At 48.0% G+C, this 26,730-nt stretch overlaps 1 protein-coding gene across 4 annotated transcripts in view; it reads left to right on the top strand.

The window, feature by feature from the left end:
* Nucleotides 1-26,730, top strand: part of RALY (RALY heterogeneous nuclear ribonucleoprotein) — a 93,771-nt gene that overhangs the window by 57,669 nt on the left and 9,372 nt on the right. For all 4 annotated transcript variants that reach the window (XM_015881353.2, XM_015881356.2, XM_015881354.2 and 1 more), the window contains 2 exons: nucleotides 17,839-18,103; nucleotides 21,776-21,848. In XM_015881353.2, coding sequence (XP_015736839.1) covers nucleotides 17,848-18,103; nucleotides 21,776-21,848 — 329 coding nt within the window. In that variant the 5' untranslated portion in view covers nucleotides 17,839-17,847. The remainder of the gene's footprint in view (nucleotides 1-17,838; nucleotides 18,104-21,775; nucleotides 21,849-26,730) is intronic.

Here is a 26,730-nt window from a genome sequence, read left to right as displayed (position 1 = left end):
CATGGCCAAATCTTCTGCTAGTAAAAACTGGTATAGTGACACTGAAGTCACCACTGACCCATCAGTTTGCATCAGTGGAGAACCAAGAGTTCTTGCTGCTCAGATTGCCAATAGATTTATATTTCTATCAGGGTTGCAGTTAGGCAAATTGTGTCAAGGGGGATTTTTAATAATAGTAAATATTACTTCTCAGAAAGGGCGGTCAGGCACTGGAATGGGCTGCACAGGGAGGTGGTGGAGTCACCGACCCTGGGGGTGTTCAAGGAACGATTGGATGCTGTGTTGAGGGATATGGGTTAGTGGGAGCTGTTGGTAATAGGTGAATGGTTGGACTGGATGGTCTTTTAGGTCTTTTCTAACCTTGGTGATTCTATGATTCTATGATCAAGAATCTAAATTTATCACAGGACTTTAGCACATAGAGGGGGCTTAGATCGAAGGTGGGATGGGCGAAAACCAGCAATATATTGAGGAGCCGAACGAAAGCTTTGCCCTCAGGAACCATTTCAAGCATTTCTGGGAGCCAGTCATTCTCAATGACTTGCACTACTGTCTTTGGTTTTCATTGCATCCTTATTTACTCCCTACTCTCCTTTTCGGCCTCCACATTTGGGAGGTGCTCATTTACTTACTATGCTTCAGTTTAGCTCCAGTTGACTTGGCTTTGTAGCAAAGAGCCAGAAAGCATCAGCACTGGGCTCTGGGAATGCTGCAGTGCTGCTCTGCCTGCTTTCTTTCTGAGTACTAATTTATCCACCAGGAGGAGGTGAGGGCATGCGCTGTCGCTGTCTGTACACTGCTGTCCTGCCAGGAGCATCCTCCCAGCCCCGTATCCCCAAACAGAGTCAGGTGCTCATGGTTGGGTTCTTCCAGGAGTTATCTGAACTGCTGTTGTTTTGATTAGAGTGGTTTGTCCTTCCCTGTCACACATAATTTCTGTTACGATGGCTCATTTTTCTTGGCTGTAAGTGGAATTGCAGAAAACAGATAAGTTGTCTTGCTCTTCCTGGCTGATGAATCACGCTGCTTTCCCTTTCACGTCGCACTCTCTCTGGATTCACTGTCGCCTCTGCTCTACAATAAATACTTCCCTTCGCCCAATGCTTTGTAAATCTCTCCCGAGGCCTGGAAAGTTTTAAAAGCACTCTGTCAAATCACACCATGGTTGCTATGAGAGCCAGCAGAGATGATGCCCTTAGCGTGAGCATTTCAGCCTTTTATGTGGCTTTTGCGACTAAGTGGAAAAGGCAACAGCAGGAATAATGCAGGAGCACTGAGCTTTTGGGTGAGCATGGAGGATGTGACAGCCTGGTGTGGCCGTACTGCAGGCTGCTGGTGAGGAGGGAGATGCTCCTATGGGTATCTCTGCCCCAACACACGGTTTCTTGTAGGTTGGCCCCAGGATGGGAGGTGATGGTGCAGCCCCAGCAGCTGCACAGCTTGGCCCTTCTTATTCTATAGTGCTCTTTCTGTAGAGCAGATCCTCAGGTTGATTTTTGCAGCCTTGTTCTTGCAACTCTTCCAGACCAAACTGGTTTTACTGGGAAAAGCCTCATATCTGCACCAGAGGCATTTCTTTGCTGGGGCTCTCAGCACACAGCAGGGCTGAGCTCTGCTGGCAAAGAGCACTGTCCCCACTTATGTCCAGGTGGTCACGAGAGTTACCACAAGACCCTTGGAGAAGGGTCACTTAACCAGTGCCATTTGGTTCCCTTCTCACCCAGCTCTTGAGACACGACCACCCATCTTGGTATCAGATGTGATGGGGGAAAGGATGCTTCTCGTGGAGTCTCAGGGCCCTGGTACCCAGGAAAGGATCACTGCCCTCACAGCCACCAGCAAGTCCCTGGGGAAGCTAGAGGACATTGGGAAAGCCCTAAGTGACAACCCAAGACATAAATCAGTAGCGAGGCTTGGAAATCAGTATTTGTGAAGTTAGGGTAATGCGAGAACAAGACCAGGAGCAATGACAAGAGATATCCGCTCTCAGTGTTAGGATCTGATTACAGTAATTACTGATTTTTCTGCAGGAGAGAACCACAGGCCAGATTAGAAAATAAGACCTCTTTGTGCACAGCGCAGTGCAGGAGAACCAAGGGACAAGCTTACTGCAATCCTATGGCCAGAGGTGGGCACTGGGAAACTGGAGATCCCAGGACTTGTTTGCTGCACTGCTGGCACTTGGAGTCTTAACCAAACTACCTGAAAGCATTAAGTTCTCTTAACAGCCCAAATCTGTCTTAATTTCTTTCAGCTCAGTGGAGTTTTTGAAGTATAAACAGGTTAATAAGGTTGGTGCTCCAGTCCATACCCTCTATCACAGGCCTATTTCCATTATGGTTTATGACACGTCAGGGGAGGCTGAACTACATAAAATTAGTAGGCACAACCATAAAATCATGGAGACGTTTCTTTTTATGTCCCATTTTATATGACTCACCCCCCTGTGGCTTCTCTAAAACACAGTCTGGGCTATCGGGGTGCAGCCAGTAGCCATGCTGCTGCCTTTGCATTGGTGCTATCGCAGTTCCTTGAGGAGATCACACATAATAAGCACAGGATTTGCACAGGGAGAAGACTTAAGAAATGCTGAGTTTGCCACGTGAGCTGTGAACCTCTGCAACATGCCTTAACAGCAGACTTGTACTGTTAGGTAGATGGTTGGTCTTGGTGATCTTAAAGGTCTTTCCCATCCTAAATTATGGCTATAAGCTTTGGAAGGATTTTCTCCAAGCCTTTTTGCATCCCACCCATTCCCTTCTGCCAAATCTGTGTCTATGGAGAATGGAAAGGGGAAAAGAAAATAGGTTCACTTTGTCCCTTCTGCAAGTGCTCATTTCCTAGTGTGATTTTTCACGTGCTTGTGGAGTAGTTGGCAGCCTACCCCGAAATCTAATTTTTAGTCAATGAACTACTCATCTGGAAACTTGTTTCCCAGCATTACTCTAGCAGTGCTTTCTTTATTCACTGTGTTCATGAAAAGTGTATTCTCTACCCAACCTACTGACTCCATTCATGCCATTCACCTAATTTCATGTAATCACAGAATAATGTCAATTGGAAGAGACCATCAAAGGCCATCTAGTTCAACTTCCTGCAGTGAATAAGGACATCTACATCTTGATCAGGTGCTCAGAGCCCCATCCAACCTGACCTTGAATGTCTCTATGGATGGGACCTTCATCACCTCTCTGGGCAGCCTGTGCCAGTGCCTTACCACCCTCTTTCTGATTCTTTTTTTCCTCTTATCCAGTCTAAGTCTCCCCTCTTGTGGTTTGAAGCCATTTCCCCTTGTCCTGTCACAACAGACCCTGCTCAAGAGCTTATCCCTTACTTTCTTACAGCCCCTTTGGATATTGAAAGACTGCTCTCAGGTCTCCCCAAGAGCCTTATCTTCTGCAGGCTGCACAGCCCCAGCTCTCACAGTCTCTCCTTGTATGGGAGTCATTCCATCCCTCAGACCAGTTCTGTAGCCCTCCTCTGGATGTGCTCCAGCTGGTCCTCGTCCCTCCTGCACTGAGGACTCCACATCTGGCTGCAGTGCTGTAGGCAGGGTCCCAGAGGGGCAGATCTCCTTTCTCACCCCGCTGCCTACACTGCTTTGAACGCAGCCCAGGATCTGGTTGGCTTTCTGGGCCACGAGAACACTGTATAAGACATACACCAGTATTTTTACATGGGATGAGCAAACCATTTCATTGGTCAAACAACTTTGCTTCATTCACTTCCCCACATGAGAAAATTCTCAGTCCATTCATTTTTCAAACATCACTTGTGAATTAAGACCTCAGCATTTTGTAAAGCCCTTCACTTCCCTCATAACTGGTAAGCTTCTAATCCCTTTAATCTTTCTCATCAGGAGATGTCCAGGCAACAGGGAACTGTGTAAAGGTGTGGAAGTCTCACTGGGTTCCTGTGTGATGTCCTCCTGCACTGTGCTCCTGCTAGCTCTGAGGTGACACATTACCCAGCTGCTGTGGGCAGATGAATGAAGGGCAATGCCAAAAGCACGAGAGAATGATTTTGTGGGTTGAAAACAAATTAGGAAGAAAAGAAGCTCTTTCTAAAGCTGCTGGTAGTGTGCAGCTGTGTGATACTGTGCAGATCATTGTACAGTCCCAGTTCTCTGCCATCTTCTGGGATTTTTACCCATTTCCATCACAGAAAGTTGGAGGTGGATCACCCATCTCCTTCATTGTACAGCACCAAGCATGGGAACTGAGGATGGTACTGCTGTGCATCCCATAGTAGACACCATATCATATCCAAATTGCCCATGGCACAATCTGTGCAGGCCATCATCGTGGCCAAATTTGGAGTTGGCTATAGTTGTATCATCCACACCTATTTAATGTCTGTGTTTGTCCATCTCCACTTCATTCAGTCACAGTGCATTTCCAGCTACTGGTTCATTAAAGTGGAATTTGCAGAAATGCTGGGCAATGGGCAACTGAGCTCAAAAGGATAGACAAGAAACATGCTGGAAGCGTAAGCTGTCTCGTCTGGGGCTTAACAGTGTATCTGCTGTGTAGTCCTCATAGTCTCTTGTCTTGGCAGTGGTTGATTTTTGCTTTGGCCAAAATCAGTTCCAGCTTTCAGGGAATTTTGCCTGAGCCAGGATCACAGATTCAGCAATCCGACTCCCAGAAGCACTGATCAGACTGCACCAAGCAGGACTGCCTGGAGATTCCCCACATCCAGCCAGACCTGACTGTCGGTGCTCAGACAGGTTGCAGGTAATGTGTCAAGAGAGCACAGGGAAGACAGGGAAACAAAATAGTGCCCAGCTGTCTGCACAGCATGATGGGCTGTTGGAGGTGTTCTTGAACATACCCCACTGCCTTGGCCTCTGTGGGCCTCCACAGCAGTCTCCAATGGGATTTTGCCAAGCAGATCTCTGAACAAACCGAAATCTACTCTCATAGTTCCAGATTGTGCCAATTTTCTTGCTCACTTCTCTTGGGATGTTCAACATAGGCTTATGGTCACTGCAGCCAACATTTCCTTTATCCTCCCTGTTCGTGTCAGCTTCTCCATGTTCATGTATAGCAAGTTCAGCAGAACATCTCCCATTTTTTGCCAGTTGAGTCCCTGCACAGTGTCCCTGATCCAGATCCCAGGCAAGCAATAACCTATGGTGACATTGTCACATTGGACAGTGGGGGCCTCTGTCACCAGCAGGGTGTCCTCAGGGGCTGTCACCCACCCTGCTGCCACTGTGCTCCATGTGCTGCCTTCTGAACGTGTGGCTGACTTCATGCAGTTAGATATCTCTACGTGCTCAGCACTTATCTCCTGCTTTGCAGCCTCAGCAGAGCCAGGAGAAGCCGCAGCAAAATTGATCTCAATGCAGGACTGTAGAATGCAGAAAGAAGCCACCTCATGTAAGGTATCAGGCAGCAAAAAGTCATGCCCATAATGATATACCAAGTGTTCCTACTGCAGTTTGGCTAGTGATCTCAGCAGAGACATGATGCCTAATTGCATGAGGAAACAGTCTCTAGGTACGCACATATAGGGAAAGAACAGTTGAAGGCACCCATCTCTATTTGCCTTGCTGGCCACCTGAAGTATAAACTTAGAGCTTTTTGCTCTCACTCAGTGACAATTAAGTCCTTAACAAGACAGAAGTATCTCTTCCCTGCTGAGTTTTAATGATGCTAACAGCATCATTGGTGCTGGACTGAAATTAAGATCCATCTATAGTAGTGACTGTCAAAAAATGAATGAAAATGTGTATCTAGCTTTCAAGACAGTTTGAAGCAGAACCTAAACATTCTTTAAATGGAGAAGCTTGGCTTTAAAGCATAACTTGGCAGCAAGAGGCACGTTCCTGTTGATCTTGCAGGTCCAGGTAAGGTGGTAGCACCAACATTAGCCATAGCAAGGCAGTGAGATTCAACTCCTGCTTCTGACAGCATGTCCTGGTGATGGTGATGGTGATGGTGATGGTGATGGTGATGGTGATGGTGATGGTGATGGTGATGGTGATGGTGATGGTGATGGGAGGAGAACTCCCTTGGCAGCAGAGTATTGGAGGGGAACTAATGCAGCATGTGCATGAGCAGTCAAGTGTACGTAAGGAGCTGAATAAATTTATTGTCAAATTACCCCTTTGTCTGACTGCCTATAGAATGCAGGCAATGGTATTGCCCTGAATTCCCTGCTAACCTAACGTGTAAATGGTAACAGGATTTGTGGAAGAACCATCCGTCTTGCTTTAAGAACGTGAGAGAAGCTATCAAAATAAGTAGTCTCTCAGGATGATTGCCAGTAATGGCGAGAATTCGTGTTTTTGCTTTGTTGTGTGAGTTTTTCTGGCTTCAACTTCCAGTTGCTGGATAGCGTTGCGTTTTTGTCCACTTGATAAATTCTATTTGTGATCTCTCTGATGGCACTTGGAGCCCCCCGTCAAGTTACTGTGGAACTTCTTTGTTGAGCTACAAAAGTTTTGTTCCTGGGATGTCTCAGTGAAAAACAAAAACAAACAAAAACAAACCCCACGTTTTCCAGTCCTTAAGTAGTTCTCATGCCTGAGCTGACTCTCATCTGTCTATGTTTTCCTTGTCAGACATGGATTCCTCCTAGGAATAGTTCTGCCTGCACCAACAGCAGCATTATCGATGCCCTCTCAAAGCAGCGCCAGTTGCATGGCACACCAGGAGGGCTCGGTGCTGTTGGTTTCCTCTGGCATTTCCTCCTGGATGTCTCTCAGTTCAGCCAGATTTTAATCCAAGCTGATGTTAAGGTGTTCACATGTCTTAATGAAAACATATCCACAACTCGGACGTAACAAAGAAGTCTGTGTTTATCTCATTGATAGTATTATTGACTCTATACACACAACTCAGCATCTTATTATAAAATGATCTTGCTGTAACTTTGACAAGATCAATTTTCCATACGCATTTGTTGATTGGCATTAATTATCTTACCGACATTATATATTGCAGCTATCACTGTCAGCATTTGCATCCACCGCGTTTCTGCTCATCAAAGTGATTCACAACCATGACAATCTTCATACTGAATAAACAAAACAAAACAACCCTTTATGCAGGTGTGGGCTAGGGCTTAGAGAGGTTAAAAGGGAAGGAAAGAGAATTTCTGCCAGCTTTCCCAGGTAAGGGGTTTTCATGGGTGCTTCCAAGGGTGAAGCTACCCATCACCACTTTCCATGGCCAATCTCCTGCTTTTAGCTGGCCTTGCAGAGACAAAGCACACCTGGGCTTTACTTAGAAGTTAAGAAATGAAGTAACTTAAAGGGAAGTGACTGCAGTGATATTTACTTTACTGTGCTCCAGAGCCAGAGGTCAGCTGGCCATGAAAAGAGCTGCAGCAAAGCTAAGAAGATAAGCAGCACTGTTTATGAATTCTTTCTTTGTGGGAAAAAAAAAAAAAAAAAAAAAGAATGTTTAAAATAGCCTGATCTGATAAAAACTGGCTCGGAGCCCCATAAGCTGCAGGTATCAGAAAGCAAGCCTTTTTTTTTTTCTCATATCTCTGGTCCTGTGGTGCCCACAATGAATCCCAAAGGTTTCCATGGAGCTAAAGAACATACCCAGGGTTGGGGCATCCCCTACCAGTGGGTTTCTGTGCAAAGTACAAACTGCCACATGAATGGGGCCCACCTGAGCTCACCAGCCTCTTCCAGAATCTCAGAGCTCATGGAGATCTCCCACCTTCCACCTGATGCTGATGAGAATTCTTGTCAACCCCATGGAACGAGGCGCTGGTCTTTCCTTACCCTCTACATTACTTTTACTTCATGATGATGAGAATTCATTTTGAAGTGAATGCTCTGTTCTCATTATTCCTTCCAAAGTGTTTAGGGTGCATTTGCTGTTCTCCCCTGCTGATGCACCATGGGAGTTGTTTTAGCAAAATCCAAACAGAAGGTCTTACAGTATCACCAGGTGCCAGGAGAAAAGGCTGGTTAGCAGTGGCTGCTTAATATATTAAAGCACTTGGCATTAAACGTGAATGCCAAGTGCTGCCCCTTTGCCATTGCACACTTGCCTGTCAGTTTGACCTGTGAAAATTGAAGTGTTGGGGTGAATGGAAGATTGGAAAATGCTTAAGAATGGAATTTCCTTGATTTCCTCATATCCAGTGAGATCACTGGTGGTATTTTGCAGTAGTGAGTTCCTGTGCAATAACTGTGTGGTATGAAGAGATGTTGGCGTGTTTCAGGCTCTTCTATAAATGTATAGAAATACAAAGCCTCTTTCTTGCCCTTCCCAAAGCGAGGCTTTCAAAACCATTTGGTGTATCACAAGGGTTTGCCCTTTCCATGGGCACTTAGGTGTGTGCACAGCCGGGTGCATTCTGCTGTAAAGCAATGCAGTGCCTGCCTTCTGAGAGCTGAAAATAATGCAGACAAACTCGTCCAAGCAGGGCACGGGGAGCTCAAGGTTATGAAAATGAAATCATTCTTCTTTTGCTTTCCCAATGACTGCTACTGTTAAAATGAGTAATTGTGGAGTGGCCATGTCCAGACAGATCTGTTTCTGCTCGCAGTTCTTGGTGATAGGCAAAGATGCCCTATGCAGCAAAGAAAGCAAACAGCAGCTGAAAGTCACTCTGGCTCATTTAAGCCTCCAAAGATCTGTGGGCCATTTGCTCACCATTTTGGTGTTCCTTCACCTCCTTCCCCACCAGCCACCTCCATGCAGGTGTGGAGGGAGCCATCTTGGACAGCTTGGCCTTTGCCCAGGAGCCAGGCATCCATTGCTGCCTGCTGGCACTGGGTCCAAGCTGTGGAGGCTCCCCCTTTTCTCAAAGGCAGGGAGAGGCTTTGCTGATCTGGGAAGCAAGTTTAGTGAGTGCTCCTTCCACCATGCCCAACAAATTAAAGCCAAAGAGGCAGTAAAGTGCTATGGGCCATTACCCCTCTCATGGAGGAGGTTAAGTGTGATGAGGGCCAAATTGGCATTTAATGGGACCTAATTGATTTTATAAGCTGTTGTGTTAACAGGAGACTCGATTCCGTTCCCCCTCCATCACCAGGATGGATTGGTAACATCTAATGTGTGCCCTTCTTGACCCAGGATTGTTCTCATTGTGGTAGGCCCCAGCTTGGCATGTAAAGCACACACCAGTGCTGGGCCCCAGGGCAAGGGGTAGCAGGACACTGTGGAACTTCTTTCTTCCTGCCATATCTCAGGGGTCCATAGCTTAGTCCAGACTTGATCTGGGAGCCTAGCATGGGCTGGGAGCAGTCTGAGTGCCTGCCGGATGCAGGGAAGCTGTTCAGCATCCCATGGGAAGGACAAGGAGAGCAGCCCATGTTGGAAAGGAGTTACCCCATAGCTCCAGCTTTTTGGCTTGCTTGGGCCATGTTGAGTAAAGAGGAATTGTCTAGGGCTGCATATAAAATACATCCCAGTGTTGCCATAAGTTTTCTTTCACTGCCAAACTTCAGGGTAATGTGTTTGTGGGTAGATGCAGGCGAAACCCAACACTCTGTTATGTGGGTGGAACAGGAAAAAATGAATGTGAAAAATAGCCTCCAAGACCCCAAAATAAAGGGTGGTGGAGGAGCTCCCTGGTGTGGCTGGAGGCACCCAAGGTGAGCACGGTGCTCTGCATGGCTTCCATGGCTGCTCCAGGGCGAAACACTACTCTGCAAGTGGCAGGCAGGGCTGAGTACAGGCTGTATGTAGCCTTTGCCACTGTGATGCAAGGAAGAAAGATGAATGTGCTGTTTGCTTTTAATTTAACTTTTGACTGGGCTGTAGAGCTGCTGGTCCTGATCTGATGCTGATGGGGTCCCAGTGGCCTGAGATCCTGCAGCCCATCAGCCCTGCTTTCTGCTTGGGAGATTGGGAGTTTCTGCCTCCCAAATGTAGGCACAGAACGTATCTGATGCTGATAAAGCCAGCAATCCCTGCACGCATGCAAAGTGTTACTTATTTATTGCTGACTCCCTCCCAGCCGGTGCTGTGCCATTGGAACTCGCCAGCTCTGACTAATAGTCCCAACAGCCGCGTGGGATATTTGAGTTGCTTTTCGTTTACAGATTCGGTGGGTCTCTGGTAATTGGAACGCGGCAACTTCTAACACATAACAGATGATGCAGCAGTGGAGGGCATTTGTCATTGCTTCACTCCCCTGCAGCAGAAAGGGCTCATAAGTCACAGCTGACAAATCTTTTAATGACTTTTAAACTTCATTTACAGGAAAGGATGACCATAATCAACAAACAATGATGGCTTACTAATCGTTCTGTATTATTTTTAAGAAGGAGCTTGGTTTTTTAACCCCTGTTAAAAGAGCTTAATGCTGCAAAGGGATGGGTGATGCTGTCCTGGAAGGTGTGAGGGGGTGAGAGCAGCATCAGCTGTGGCTTAATCCGTGTGTCCATGTACACCAAGGGAGGCAAAGACCAGTAGGTGAGGAGCAAGAGGAAAGGTAATGGCAACTGATGTAGGTCATACCACAGCAGCCACCTCCAAGTGGGCCAGCTGCTCTCCTGTCCTCCCCACTGGCACAGGGGCAGTCTCCACTCATCCCTCCTCCATAGGATGCTTTCCTTGGGGTGAGGGTGCTGCTGCTTCTCTTTCCCCTGCAGAGCCATGAATGCAGCATTTTGTATAAGCAGATTGCACAGCAGGTGGAGTGGGAGCCCACAACCAGTTGACTTTACAGAGATGTATGTCTTAATCACTGGTGTCATTCTGAGTATTTAGTCTGTCTGAAATAATTTTCATAGGCAAGCAGCTGGTAATTAACTCAAGAGAGGACAAGAATGTCAAGAACTTCAGCTGCTAGAAAGCAGGAGGTCAGCATGCTGAGGGCTGCACCTTGCTCTGGCTCTGTGCTTCCTGAGGCCCCATCCGGCGGCCTCCTCCCCACTCTGCAAGCACTGTGAGGGGCAGGCACTGGGCATCACCCACTGGTGTTAATTCCCATGGGGAATGGGGATGATCAGCTGTTGTCCTGCACAGCAAAACATGCCTGTGTCCCGCTGGGGCTTCAAGCTGCCCCTCTGACATGGGGTTCTCCTCCTCACTGCATGGCTTTGCCAACTCTCACGGCATGTGGGGCTTTGCTGAAATCCCCAGTGGCAGGAAGCTCATGGTTTTGTGGGAATGCTGATTTTCTGCTTGGTCATACAGGAAAACATGCCCCCAGCCTTCCTGGCTTGTAGGGATGCTGGCAGAGCAGGGTGCTGAGAGGCTGAGGATGGTCCCACTGGGAGCACAGCAGTGTGTTGAGGAACTGATGGCATTGACACACTCAGCCATGCCAAAAGGCAGGCAGAGATCATAGAATCATAGAGTCCTTAGGGTTAGAAGAGACCTTTCAAGGTTATCTGGTCCAACTGCCCTGCAATGACCTAGATCAGGTTGCCCAGGGCCCTATTCAGTCTCACCTTGAAAGTCTCCAGAGGATGATCAAGGAGAAGTACACCCTCTTTGGCAGCTGTTCTTCAGGAGCTGTAGCCCTGTTAGATGATTAAATTATTACTGTGGAGTCTCAGATTTCCCCCCTTGGCAATGCTCTGCTCACCCACCAGCCTTTGTCAGAGGGCTCTTGCTCCTTCAGCTCTCCATCTCCTCTTTGCAAGTCTCAGGGAGACACAACAAGCAGCACAAAGATGCCAGTTCATTAAGCTGCAAAGAAAGTTCCCAGCAAGTTCACTTGCTGAAGATCTCACTTTCCTCATGAATAAATCATTTGCTGTTAAAACAACAGTTGGGCAGGTGGGGGGAGTGTTCATTAAAGAACATCAAGTCAATAGGCGGCTGATGAGAACCTGTTTGCGCTGTGTACAAGTGGGAGAGTGGGGGATGGAAACATTGTGTTTTCCCATTAGGGCAGTGAATGATAAAGAAATAAAGAATAATTCTCAAGAAATTAGTCATGGCCAGCCGTTAATGAGCATCTCGGTAACACTAATGAGCTGGCTTCAGATGCCTGAAAAGAAAGCACTTTAATTAGATTAATACATGTAGCATTGTCCATAGCCCAGTAGGTAATCATCAGGTTTTGCACCAGTGGGATTACAGATGACATTCTATTTAATTGCTGTTTCCTTTTCATTTTCTTCTTCCCCCACCCCTTTTAAAGATTCTTCCCTCCAAAGAATTTTGTTTCTGTTCTGGAACATAACCTAAATGTTATCCCTGGAATTCTGCATCTAAAAGTGCTGCCATGCTGGGCTTTATCTCAGTCAATTGACCTTTAAGATTTATTTTGCTGCTGTCAAAAAGAATGTGAGGCTGTTCACAGGAGATTCCCAAGACGATTAGAAGCAGAGACTCCTGAAAAGTCGACTTGTTGCATGTTCTGCAATCAAAGGATGATACAAAGTCTGTCTTTTGGGGGGAAGAAATGCCTTCATTTAAGAGTTATTTTCATGGAAGAAGTAGAGCCCAGAAAAGTTTGATGTGAATGGGACCATTCAAGTTCCAGCGTGCAAAGAGTTGTGCTGTCTCACACCTTCAAACCCAAAATGTTAATACACACAGGCTTCAGAAAATGCCCCAATTCTTGCTGCTAGCACAGCACGGATTGTGGGATGACTTTTGCATGGTGGTTTAATTGGCCCTGTGAGCTGTCAGGTGCAAGGAGCTGTCAGTGCTGGCTTCAGCAGGAGACAGGCAGGCGGGCAGGGCTGGTGCAGTTGTACTTGGCTTTATCTCAGGGTTTCCAGCCATAGGTCATCCCTTTATCACACTCACTAGGATTTAAGACCTTGACAAATAGATTTTTAAGCTTTCTGTAGGCATGAATAATATGTAGGACAGATGGTTACGAGCCACAGCTATAAACTGTGCGCTGACCTGATAGACTTTGTAACTATTGTACCTTTAACAACTGATTAAATACTTATTAAAACAGCTCCTGATTATTTATTGCTCCTTTACGAGGGATTTGCCAGATGAACTGAAATCTAAATCACGACCAGGTTTTCAAAGGATTGGCAGGATTTCTCCAGTTCAAAATGACTCGTTTTAATTAAACATTCTAAAAGCAGGCTCTTCGCATAGCAGGACAGTGAGCTGGAGGAGTATTATGAAGCAGCTACTTCTGTACACGCTGTTGTGCACTCAGCATCCACCTGTCTGCAGGAGCACCGTGCAGCCGTCTGCAATGAGCCCCAGCTTTGGGGAGTTAGCACTTAAAAGCAGAGATGTTAAGGAAACCAGCTCAGTGAAGTAAGCACTGGCCATTTTAGAGAGCATCCCCAATTTCTGGTCCATTTGGGGTCAAATGGAGACATGCAGACACCCCCATGTTGCCTATTCCCAAAAGGCTCCTGCAGAAGCAATGCAACACCTGAGATGTATCTATTTACTCCCTTCTTCTAACAGCTTTCTGGTCCCCCTAACAATCATGTTTGGGAAAATCAGAGCTAGTCTCTCCAGAAAACCCAAGGACTGATTCCTTTCGTGTTTATTCTTCTTACTGAACCATACAGCAGTGGAGAGGGTATTTCTGCTCTCTGGGAGAAAGGCTGAGACCCCCCAGGTTGCTGTGGAGGAAGTGGTGGGAACTCGAAAGCTATTATAAAGATTTCAGGGTTTGTGTTGGTTATTAAAGCAGTGCTTCAGAGCTCGGCTCCAGTGCCTGGGGACTCACAGCAAATTACTGCCAGCTCCCAAGGAGGAGTGATTGGCACCAGAGGTGGCAGGGAGTTCAGTTGTAGATGCGTCTGCCTTTCTGTGCTATTGATGGGGCAGAGCAAGGCAGGCAGGGTCTTGTAATGCACTGTGTTTATTTAAGGGAGCTTCTGTGGATAAAGGAGGGGCTGCTTCATTCAGAAATTGCTCTGAGCCAAGTGCCTGGCTGCAGCAGAATCAGATTTTGGCCTGAGTGAGCACATAGCAGATGCACAGAGAAGTGAGTCTGTGTAGCTGGGACTTAGTCCAGCAAGCAAGCAAGAGGCATTGGGGTCATGCAGGTTCCAGCCTCAGATGACACTGGGGAACACTGTGCCACCAGATGGGGCACCCCAAAGCTCCCTGAGGTCTCTGCAGGACTGGCACTTTGGTCATCTGTCTCTGAGTGCAGAGCCACCAAGCTGGGGAAAGTTGGGCAGAGAATGGGTCGGGATGAAAAACAGTGTTTCTCGTTTTGTGAACAAGTGTGATAAGAGGAAAATAACAACCCGGCTGCGTGTGGCCGTCACACAAATAAAGAGCTTTCTGCGAAGAGAGAGTGGAGGGGCCGGGTGGTTTTTCTTTGCCTTCTTCTTCTGTGACAGTTCATCACTAAGACAGAGGCCTCTGGGGTTTTTAGACACCTGGCTCTCAATTAAACAGCTAATCTGTGAAGCAAGGCACTTAAAGCAGGAAGGAAAAATGGCTTATCAAGTAAACCAGCTCTGGCCTTGGGCTGCTACCGGATTGAATATCAATATCTTTAAGGCATCCCTGAACATGAGTGACAGCAGGGACCGTGACATCGTTTCCAGCCACGCTGCCCCAGGTAAGGAGGAGAAGTGGGGAATGGATGCTGCCAGGGGCAGCTTGCGCAGAGCATCCAGACTGCAGCCTGCATGGATGTGTTCCTCATTGTGTTGAGCCCCAGTGTGGCACTGGGCTTCTGGGGCTTTATAAGGTTTTTATTCTGTCCCATTCTACTGTATTTTATATTACAGGGTTATTGTTAGCAGTTCATTGGTTTTGTGGAGCAGGAAGGTGTGTTGGTGTTATTTCACACAATTGCGTGAGCAAAGCAGCTGAAGCTGGTTTTTATGGGATGCTGTCAAAGGGGTGGGAGCTCAAGGAGATCCTGTGCTGTGCTGACTGCAAGGGAGAGATGTTTCTTGTGGGAGGTGGGGTTGAGACAGTGATGAATTTCACACAGGTGCAGAGTGCTCTGCTGGTGTGTGGCCAGGATGGGTGGTATTAGTATGTGGTGATCAGAATCTGGTGAGCAAGTGGTGATTAAAGTTGGGTTGTTATAGTAAGGGTAGGAAGAAGTGATGCAGTGTGTAAGGACAGCAGAAAAATGCTTGACACCAGCCTGTTAGGTGGAGGATGTTGCTGGTAGGGCTGAGATCTCAGCCTGGGATAAGTGCTCACAAGTCCAGTGGTTGAGGCCATGGCTCCCATTTCTGTCACAACAGGGGTAGGGGCATCAGTCAGTGGGCAGGTGGCACTTAGGACCTCTGGTCATCAGTGGTTTCCTCCCAAGTCTTATCAGTGATGTGGTTATCAGCTGGCCTTACCTGCAGTTTGTCACCCAGAGCAACCATCCCATCACTGACCAGCCATGGGCACAGCTCCATCTGCTGCAAACAGTAAGAGTAGCACCTGCAGGTGCCATATCTAGAGCACATATCTGGTCAAGAGAGATGTGAGGTGGAAGATGGAACCTGGGGGCAGGCAGCATCCCACATGGCACCTACCCCTCACATGGTACCTTGAGGATGCTTTGGGAGATGTCCTGCTCTCCACCAGCACCCTCTGGGGAATAGTTACCATTGAGGAGGGTGAAGAAGGAGCTCAAGGAATTCAGGCTGAAGGCTTCAGGCTTACCTTGGTTACCCATCTGTAAGATGGGGAACTTGTGTCCCACCTTCATTAAGGTGTTGTCAGAGGTGGTGTCATTCCTTGTAACTTGTGCATCCTAATGATGAATGAAGGTGAAGTGGGGGACAGGGCAGGGTGGAGGGAATATTGCTGGTAATTTATTTATCCTCAAAGTGAAGATTCATCTGTTACCTGAGTGCCCTCTTCAGAAGCATCCTCATCCAGCTCTTTTATTTTTAAAGAAAACACACCAATTGGACCAGATCCCTTGGCAGCAGCAGAGCTGGGTCATGATGCACCTACTGAGAGTAGGCAGCCCTTTAAATAAGGGGGGAAAGCCCTTGATTTACCCAAATCCTCCAGCCAGACCTTTGTGTTCTGCACATAGCATGGAAACAGCTTAACCCACACCCCTCCCACACAGGCTTAAGGAGCTCAGCACACTGATGTAATTGGTGTTTACAGCTGCAAACAGAGCAGTGTAAATAATACTCTCCTGGGCATGCTACAATTTGGGAAGTGTTTGGGCTAACAGCAGCTTTAGGGGTTTCCCTAAGCTGAGGTATGGGGCAGCAGCATAGAATTGATCAGAGTGTGACAAGAAGTGAGTGCGGAGACACAGGGTTATGTTTTAATTTGTTCAGCTTGAAAGCTGGGAGATAGAAACATCCATTCATTGCAGCACAGCCCAGATGAGGGCAGCTTTGGAGATGCTGCTGCAGGGATATCTCCCAGAGACCTGGATTTGGACAGTGGGTCCTAAAGGCACCATAAGTTTCTGAGGGTTTCTCAAGCAGGTGCCTTCATGCCTTGAAAATTAAAAAGGCTGAGTGCTAGCAGTCATCACTTGTCCGTATAGAGCTCACTGATTGCAATTTGTGTTAAACAGCTCCTGTGTGCATGGGTCAGGCTGCAGGCCACTGCTGTGGGGCCAGGCTGTGCTCCTTGGCTGTTGCAAACCCTGGAAATACGACAGTTCATGGTGACAAGCCCTGAGGTTCTGATGCTTGCCTCTGTGCACAGAAATACATTCAGGACCACCCCCTGCCATGTGCTGACTGCTCCCCAGCTCAGGCTACCCAGGGCCCCTCCACAGCCTTGAGAACCTGCAGGGATGGAGCACCCACAGCTCTGGGCAGCAGTGCCAGAGCCTCACCAGCCCTGGATAACAAGAAGGGGAAGGATGACTTTGTTTCTTTGAAAGTCTTGCCTCAACCCCAAAAAGCATGTCAGAAAATGGTTCTGCAGCCAGGGAGCTGCCACCTATCCCATGGGGCCAGGCTGCCTGGGCAGAAATGGAGAGCTGAAGGCCCAAAGCTGGCATGACTTCATCCATAGTAGCGCTCAGGCAGATGTTGTAGTACCTTGCAGGGGCTCAGGGGCTCTGCCATAGCTGTGGAGAAGAGCAGCTCCACCATGTGTGCTGTGAAACACCTCCCACAGCTCTGCACTGACTGCTCCTGGGTAAATATCACACCGTATGCGTGCAGCACGCAGTAATGAGCCCCAAACAACCCCTCTTTAATGGAAGTTGAAAATCAAAGCAATATCTTTGGACAGCTGCAGTTTTTGTTGCATAAACAAGAGCAAGCTGACTTTAGGCAGCAAGACTAGATTTAATTTAATACAGTTCCCAGCTCTGATCCTTCCTAGGGACTGCCCATGAGATGCCCCAGGTAAGGACCCAGGGGGATCATGCCTTGAAGCTGTGGTAGCGGGCTGCAGTGCCTGCTTATGATTCCCAAGTGAACAGTGACATCTCCTGTTAGCTCAGAATGCAGCTCAAAGCCCAGCCCAGCAATGCTGGAGAGCAGATATCAGTTAGGAGCACAGTTTCCTTCACCACTTAAATTACATTGCTTGCTTCCAGAAAAACGAAGCTGCCTTCTATCTACAGATGCAGATCTGGTTGTCCTTCTGCATGGGGAGAACCAGCCTGTGCCAGGGGAACTTGTGGGGAAGTCCCAGGAGATGGGCATGAGCAAAAGTGCTGAATGCAAACTGCTCTAAAAAGAGCAGCCCTTGAACTCTAATTAAGTGTAGATGGATAAAAACTTTATTTTAATTGCATTAAAGCTTTTATTTGGGTGTAAAATCTATTTAAATACTATTTTGTGCCTGAGAAGCAGCCAGAATACACTCAGAGTTAGCCTGATAAATGCATTTCTGCTGAGCTTTATGCTGGCTGCAGCAGTCTTTGCCCAGCACAGAAGTGTCTCCAGATGCCTGCTGTAGTTGGGAAGCTGGTCCCCTTGCTCCAGCCTTTCTGGGACCCTTCTCCCTCTCCCCTTTTTGTAAGACTTGGGTAATCCCTTTGCACACCTTCCTGACTCCTGATTTGTTCATTCAGGTGTTCAAGATGTCATTGAAGGTGCAGACAAGCAACATAACGAACAAGAATGACCCCAAATCCATCAACTCCAGAGTCTTCATCGGCAACCTCAACACAGCTGTGGTCAAGAAGTCAGATGTGGAGACCATTTTCTCCAAGTACGGCCGTGTGGTGGGCTGCTCTGTTCACAAGGGCTATGCCTTCGTACAGTACTCCAACGAGAGGCACGCGCGTGCCGCCGTCTTGGGTGAGAACGGGCGCATGCTGGCGGGCCAGACTTTGGGTAAGTCTTTTCTGCAGGTGTTCGAACGTGTTTGGGTGCAATAAGGGCTAGCTGCCCCCTAAAGGATAGTCAGGGCATGGCTGGGCCAAGGTCAGGCTGCAGCATTAATCTGTAAGTCAGGGTCTGGTCTAGGGATGGTGAATGGGCCAAATGCAGCCCACTGATGAGCCAGCAGGGCCATAGTGATGAGACAGACATGGAAGAATGTTGGTCTATGGGGCAGGAACAGCAGGGTCCATATCCATGCACAGGTATGGCTGTGACAGAGCTGGAAACCAGCATCACATCTGTCCTATGGATCACCAATGAGGCTAAGCATGGCCATTCAGTTGTATTAGTGCCCTTGGGGCTGTGGTCACAGCACTGCCTGGACTTTGTAGAAGCAGAGGGGACTCTGGATAGAAAAAAAGTGGCATCCTGAAATGAAGGATTGGACTGAAATAACAGCAGCTCATCACTTTTATGGCTTCCCTCAGCACTACCAGAGGACTTGATCTCCCACTTCTTTTCACCATCCAGAAGTCGGGTGTCACACCATGTCTGATCACCTGGACATCCTCTGTGATCAGCAGAGATGAGCTCTTTGTTTGAGCCTGAGATGCCTGGTTGAGGTTGGGATGGAGGTACCAAGGTACCAGCCTTAGCCTTGCCTTTCAAGAGAGGTGACAACTCGGGCTGTCTCAGACTAGCTTCAGCCAGCTGATGTTAAATGAGATAACTCTCCCCCCACCAGATATGTGAAAGTCTTTTGTCTGCACTGCTGTGCGATAAGAAATAACAAACAAAATCACCCCAGCTGCTCCCAGCTGCATCCATGTTTTGCATATTGCTCTGAAGTGTCACATGCTGAGAAGCCTTTGTCACCAGCTTTAAGCTGAGAATTGGAACTGAAGACAGTGTTTTTAATGAAAAATCGTTATTTCCAAGTCTGCTGCAAGTAGCGGTCATTGGACACACAGGGGAGCAATTTGCAACCCATTCCCACTCTGCTGCCAGCACAGCAGTCAGAAATAGGAAGTTGTGTGCTAGGTCATGTCTTTAAGCCACTGTGCTGTTTCCATCCATGGTTTACTCAAATGCAGAAACTTTTCTTCACTTCTCCTGCTGTCAGCACAAAGCAGAGCTTAAATGCTGCGTGCCAGGGTTGGTGCAGCCCAGATGTTGCCCACATGTTTGCAGCGTTGGTAGACATGACGAGCAAGGGGCTGGGGAGCAGAGGAACTCATGCTGGCACTGCTGTCAGACATGCAGCTAAGTGAAGGCCACACAGCCACTTTGCTGAAGAGAAATGCCTATAAAAGGTACCATGATTAGAACTGTTTACTGTCCTATTGGTGCTGGTTGCAGAGGTCTGCCATGCCAGCAAGGTGGCTGGAGCCAGTGTCATTTTCCAGCTCCATGCAGTAACTTCAGCTGATTGCACATGCAAGCACCTGATCCTGTGGAAGAGCAGCAAACCAGTGCACTTCAGGCCTACAGCTGCATTCTGGATGGCAGGAGCCCCTAAGGAATTACCATCCATGCTCTGTGGACAGCACCCGGTGAAGGGGCAAACATCCCCAACCTGCTGGGGAGTAGCAGTTTGCAATAGTGCAGGGCAACATGTCCCCAGTGCCAGCAGGAGTCATGTAGCAGGACATCCAAATCCAGAGCCACTCCTGCACGCCAGGCTCTAGCTTGAGCAAGGCAGCCGTTCGTCTTTCTATCTGGTATCTTCCTTATAAGATCAGTTCTCAATCTGGATGTCTTAATAGTTATTTATTCCATCTTATTTTATTCTTCTTCCTTTATCAGCAGATGTGCAAACTGTCAGACTTGCATTTTAACTTATCAGTAAGATACTGAAAGCCTCATTAAATTGAGGTGTTTGGAAGCCATGTCTGCAGCCTGTCCCTCACTGGGCCATGGACTGCTCTGCCAGGCAGTTCCTGGCTACCACTGTGCTTTCTGCAGAGGCTCCCAGAAAACCCAGTCATCGCAGGAGGCCATCACCATTTCAGTGCAGGAGCTGTGCACTTCAGGCTGCATCCACACCACTAACCTAACCTTGCTAAACAAAGCACAACCTCCTCATTTAGTGCAGGAAAAGACACCTGGTTATGGGCAGGGGATGATACATACCGTGATCTGAGCAAACTGATTCAGTGATGAGGAGTAGGGAGCCAGAATGGAAATGGTATACAAAATGTGTCCAGGCTGATGTGCATGCTGAGCTCTTTCTGTGTTCATTGTCAAGGGAGTCCTGGGGGTTCTGACTGCTCATCACCACTGCAGGTCGAAAGTACAAATCTCCTACTCTGACTGCACGCCCCAGTGAAGGCTCTGTGGTGCTATTTCTAGCAGTGCATACCAGCAAATTGAGCTAATTGTTGTCATTATCCACATTATCCACCATTCGGTTTTCATTGCATCTCCCTGGAAGGGTGTCAGTCAGCGTGGTGCTGTCAGTAGCTCTTCATTTTGCAGGAAAAGTGAGTGGCAGCTTGCAAGATGCACCCTGACATTAAAATGAGTTCACAGCAGGAGAACTGGAGAGCTGCCAGTATAGCAGCACACAGCATGGCCACAGTGGGTGGTGGGCACTTTGCTTGCAAGGAACTCATTTCTAGGGCATGCACGTGATGTTGAGCACAAGTCTTGTGCCTGGCAGGTAAAGGGAGGTACAGCTGTTATGCAAATAACTGCAATTCGTTTCCAGCTCCAGAAGCAAGATGGTAACACACACCCCAGATGGCTGCAGTTGTCCTTTTCTATCCCTGCCAGAAGAAACCTCCAGCCTCAGGCTGTTGTGATTGGACAAGATGAGAGGATTTCTGACTAAAAGAGGGAAGATCTAGATTGGATATAAGGAAAAAGATAGGCACTGGCCCTGGCTGCCGCTGCCCAGAGAGGTGCTGGATGGCCCATCCCTGGAGACATTCAGGGTCAGACTGGGGGCTCTGAGCAGCCTGTTCAAGATGCAGATGTCATTGTTCATTGCATGGGAGTTAGACCAGATGATCTTTTAAAGTCCCTTCCAACTCAAAAGATTCCATGATTTACAGTGTCCAGAAGCATTTAGACAGACTTATGGTCACTCTTGGCTCTGGCTTGCCAGGCTCCTGGCAGTCTCCATTTAATTGGCTCTATCACTTTGTTCCCACGTCAAAAACATGTTTGGCAGTGAGACTGGGGAGAGAAATTTCCTCCACAGATCAGAGCAGTTCATTCTCCCTGCCCTTCATCAAAGATGTGCCTGAGAGATCAATTGGGTGCATGCCCCTCCACCTCATGAACCTTTTAATGCATCCCAGTTCAAAGCAACTTGTGGCTTGTGCTTAACACTCATTTTTATTCCAGAACGAGCAAGGAATAAATTGGAACTACTGGCAGTTTTCTGTATTCTGTGCCTTATCATAACAGCACTGTGCTCCCCTGGGAAGCCTGCCCTGAATTTGTGTACACGGGTTTGAATGTGTCCAGAGGCACTGGCTTTGAAAATGAGTGTTTTGTATCTGTGTAGAGCAAGAGAAAGCATTTGCTTTCCTCTGAAGGTCCAGCAGGGACCAGCAGAAGGAAGGCAGGAGTACAGCAGGTCTATCCCAGCAGAGTGCAGTGGGGCTTTGCCTCACTGTGTGGTTGGTACAGCTCTCATGGGCACACAAGGTAATGTTGTGGCTTTGTTTGTTGCAGATATCAACATGGCTGGGGAACCTAAACCTAACAGACCTAAAGGGCTGAAGAGAGCAGCCTCCACGTTATACAGGTAGGTCACCATGAACCTCCTGGCCCAAGCTCTCTGGGTTGGTATTTCCCTCTGTCTTGTCAGGCTTTCTCCTCCCATGGCCTTTCCTGAGCCTGACTCTTGCAACACCACTCAGGGCTGGGCTTAAGGGATCAATCAGTGGCAGACACAGGGCTGGCCAAGGCCTGTGCTGTTGTGAGGCTCCACCTGGGCATGGCCTGACCCACAGACAGTGTAGGATGTCATCAGATCAGTAATTGGAGGTGACCTCGGAGATAGCTGGTCAGGGGAAGTCCCAAGGGAGCCAGTGCTTCCGAGCAGTGAAGAGGACACCGAGCAGAGGGATGAGTGGGACATAGGGTAGGTCTATGGGAGATGTAAGGTGTTACAGATGTCAGAGTGAGTCTTCAGTGCCATTCTTGCCAACTCTAGAGACTTCATCATGATTCTCATGACCACGGATGGTCTGGAGCTGTGGGAGTGTGGGAAAAGCTTAAGAGGTTTAAGAACCCAAAAACAAATAGCAAGATCCCAAAATGTGTTTTATTTATGCATTTGACTGATTGCATTCACATGAAGACTAGGGCACTAAGTCAGTATTTAGAAAGTGTGATGTTGAGAAGGCAAGAATAAGGTTAGTACCGGTGTTACAGGTGAATGTTGCAATGAAAGAGAATCATGAGAAGCAAAAGAGAATCTTGAATTGCAGCTGAAAGGGACACATCTCCCTTCTGCACCTGGGCCCAGCATCCCCAAGGAGCTTGTGGTAGGCTTTCAGGGTGACTGGGGCGACACTGGGCAGATGGTGGTTGTCCAACTAAGCTTAGGTTGGCTCAGTTGTCTTCTGTCTCCCCCAGCTAAAACCAGGAGGGTAATGTTGGGAAAGGGAGCATCACCTGCATAGACCTGCTGCTCCACTTGGACTATCACAAGTCCATGAGGCCAGATGGGATCCACCTAAGGGTGCTGAGGGAGCTGGCAGAGGTGATTGCCAAGCTTCTTTCTGCCATCTGTTAGCAGTCCTGGTCAACTGGGGAGGTCCCAGATGACTGGAGAGTTGCTCATGTGGCACTCAGCTGTAAGAAGGGTTGTAAGGAGGATCCGGGAACTACAGGCCCGTCAGCCTGACCATAGAGCCAGGTAAGGTTATAGAATAGAGTGAGATCTTGAGTGAGATCACATGTGTGCAGGACAACTGGGGGATCATCAGTCCCAGGCAGCATGAGTTCACAAAAGGCAGGTCCTGTTTGACCAACCTGATCTCCTTCTGTGACCAGGTATCCTGCCTGGTGGATGAGGGAAGGGCTGTGCATGTAGTCTGCCTAGACTGCAGCAGATCCTTTTGTCACTGTCTCCCACTGTCTTTTGGAGAAGTTGGCAGTCCACGGCTTGGGTGATTACACTCTTTGCTGGGTAAAATACTGTCTGGATTGCTAGGCCCACAGAGTGCTAGTGAACAGAGTTACATCCTGCTGGTGACCAGTGGTTCCCCAGGGGTTGGTATTGGTGCCTGTGTTGTTCAGTATCTTTATTGATGATTTGGATGTGTGAATTGAGTGCACTTTCAGTAAGTTTGCAGATGGCACCAAGGTGGGGAGAAGTGTCAATCAGCCTGGGGGTATAAAGGCCCTACAGAGGGATCTGGACAGGCTGATGGATGGGTTGAGGCCAATTTGATGAAGTTCAATCCGGCCAAGTGCTGAGTCCTGCACTGTGGTCACAACAACCCCGTGCAGTGCTACAGGCTTAGGGCAGAGTGACTGGAAAGCTGTGCAGAGGAAAAGGATCTGAGGGTGTTAGCTGACAGCTGGCTGAACATGAGCCAGCAGTGTGCCCAGGTGACCAAGAAGGCCAACAGCATCCTGGTTTGTGTCAGAAATAGTGCAGCCAGCAAGAGCAGGAGGTGATGGTCCCCCTGTGTTATGGGGAGCAGCTGAGGGATTGTAAAGTCTGGAGAAGAGGAGGCCCCGGGGAGACCTCATCACTCCAACTCCCTGAAAGGAGGTTGTGGCAAAGTGGGGGTCAGCTTCTGCTCCCAGGTAACAGCAATAGGACGAGAGGGAACAGCCTCAGGTTGCACCAGGGGAGCAAACTGCTTTTACATTGCTCCAAAGGTCTTAGTGTAGATTTAAGCCATCTTGGCTCTTAGCCACAATTTGGCCTTCTGGTTTTGCAGGGAGAAAAAGTACATCTGTGCATCATCTCCACTGCTGTATGGAAATGTAGATGACACAAATCCTTCTATGTAGTTGTACACATACAACTTGCATGGTGCCATAATGCAAATCAATTCATTCCATATATTATGTGATAGAGCATTTCTTTGTCAGCATTTACTCTTCATCTCTGCCTTGACCACTAATCCTCTGTTGAAATGATCGGTGTTTCAGCCTTCCAGGCTGCCATGTAGCTGAAGAGAGAGATATTTGCTTCCTCCCACAGATATGGATGTGCTAAAATATGGGCCAGAGACTGCTCTGAGCTTCAGCAGTATTTCATCCCAGATTGGTGACAGATTTAAACTTTGCCATCTGGACTAGCAGTGCTTACGCTGTCTCGTGGAAATCCAGGAACTCAGGTTTGCAGTGAGCTGTGGTTGTAGCATTTCCTAATCATTGTAAATTGTTCTGAATCTTAGGCTTGAAGAATCACAGCACAATAATTTATAGAAATGCTGTGTTAAACACACAAGATTACTTTTTCAGTGGTTGGGTTTTACTTTGCCTAGCCATCTCTGCATGAGAGAGGCGAGTATTAGAGAAGGCAAGACAAAGGATGTCTCATTTTGGACATAAAGGAAGCAAAAATCTTGACAGTCTTATGTGATCCATCAGCCCCAGGGTACGTTTGGTTGTTTAATTGAAATCCCTTGGGAGGTATCCTCCCATCTACCTCCAGAAGGTAGAACATAACCCCAGGTTCACACCATCATCAGTTTTTGGAGGTGGCTTTACAAAAGCCAGACAGCCAGTTGGTATAAAACCTTGCTCCCATCACTGTTCTGCCCTGATCCTTCCATATCTTCATGTCCAGAGAGGATTTCCTGGGGTATTTTGGGCTTTTGGGTTGGTGCTCCTCGCATACTGGGACCTGGCTGGTCAGTGCTGCAGGCTGTGAGGAGCAGATGGCTCTGCCCTGGGACATGCTGCAGGGCCGTGGAGCAGACAGAGCTGTACTGACCATAGACCTCTGCCCTTCCCAGTGATGTTGCTGCTAAAAGGACAGGCAGCCTTGGGACAATCTAAGTCCTTCAGGGGCCACACAGCATGATGGGCACAGACCCCCACTGACATTTCCGCAGCTTGTGGATACAGCTGGACAGTGTCCTTCAGCCCAGCTGGCATCCACATCCCTTACTGTACCCATTGCAGCCCAAAAGCTGCAGTCACACCACCTCCAACCAGCAGAGCAGTGACACCCTGTGCCCCTCGGTGCCAGATTTGCCAGCACAGGGCAGAGAAACAGAGGTCAACAACGATACCCTTGGGGTCCAGCACTGGCAAGGATTTGTGCAGCCTTTCTGCATCCCCCAGTGTCTCAGAAGTGCTGGGCTCCCTTCCAGCATTTCTCTCCTATCTTCCCAGCTAGTTGCAGGAGGAAAGAACCTCACACCAGCTGTGCAAGGCTTTAAAAGCTCTCTGTTTAATCACGGCCAGATTTTCCAAGTAGCTTTCCAGTAGATATTATTTCTACTGCTGCACTAATTAAGGTTGTGCAGTTGTTCATAGAAGGATGTGAGCTGAGTGCAACCTGTTGCCTGTGACAGTCAGCCCAGGTGATTAAAAGCATGGCCACTCAGCTTCATGTTTGCTATTCAGGTACATGCTCAGAAATGGCACCTCGAATGTAATGTAAATTCAGCACCTAAAAACAATTGCCCTTCAATTAGAAACGCGTGGGTTCTGCACCTTTGTGAGTTGCTACTAAACGTTATTTAATTGCTCGAGAATAGCAGTGCAGAAGGAATGCAACAGGAGTCGTGCTGCTTGACATGGCCTTACAGGCTTCTGCTGCCTCTCTCTCTGATTGTCCCTGCTTTCGTTTTAAAGGGCACAGTGTCACCAACTGATTGAAAAACAGCAAAAATTATTCATGTACATAAAGGAAGCCCTGTCAGGTCACTGAGTAATGATTCATCCACCGCAGGAAAGTTTATCCTAAGTGCAGGGAAATTATCGGGTGTGCACATTTCAGATAAATCACTGAAGCTAAGACTTTCCACTGGCATTTTTCTATTCTCATGTCAGAAGAGCTGCCCTTTGCTCCATGCCTGACTTCCAAGGCTGCTGGTAAGAGCATCCAACACTGCCTCCCTCCTCCCACAGCCTCCTGCAGAACCGGCCATGACCTGGATGGTGTGTTACAGCAGGGTTCAGACTTGAGAAATAAACCCTTTTTTGAGTCTTCTGCCTTCCTGGAGAGCTGTGTCGTGGTTTCCAGGTGATGAAAGAAGCTGAGGTCAGAGTGTTTGCCATCCCTCACCGCAATGAATCGGAGTCAGACTCTTCTCACACACATTCAGCCCTCCACTCTGTCGGGGCTTTCATGGGGTCTGGTTGTCTGGACTCCCTTTGTGTTCACTGCATTTGAACAAAAAAACCCACTTCCATCAGTGCCGTTCGTTTGACATCATTTCAGATGTCTGCTTTTGGCTGTGATGAGCCATGGCCTGGAATTGCCTCTTGCTTGGATGCGTTGGGATGTGTTTGCATTCCTGCTGGCTGAAGTTAAACAAGACACATCCCATTGTTTTTTGGGGGAAGTCAGAACCAGCTCTCCAGGATAAATAAGCATCTACTTCCTTTTGGAAATTACTTAAAGAATATTTGGGGTCAGAGTAGGATGATTCCCCTCATCCTGGCTTTCCACCCACAAAAATTAGTAGGTGGCCCTGGACCTCACA

This window comes from Coturnix japonica, chromosome 20, assembly GCF_001577835.2.
Source record: "Coturnix japonica isolate 7356 chromosome 20, Coturnix japonica 2.1, whole genome shotgun sequence".
In the NCBI taxonomy this organism is placed as follows: domain Eukaryota; kingdom Metazoa; phylum Chordata; class Aves; order Galliformes; family Phasianidae; genus Coturnix; species Coturnix japonica.
Note: the sequence above shows the minus strand (reverse complement) of the source record. Positions and strands in the feature narration are given on the sequence as shown.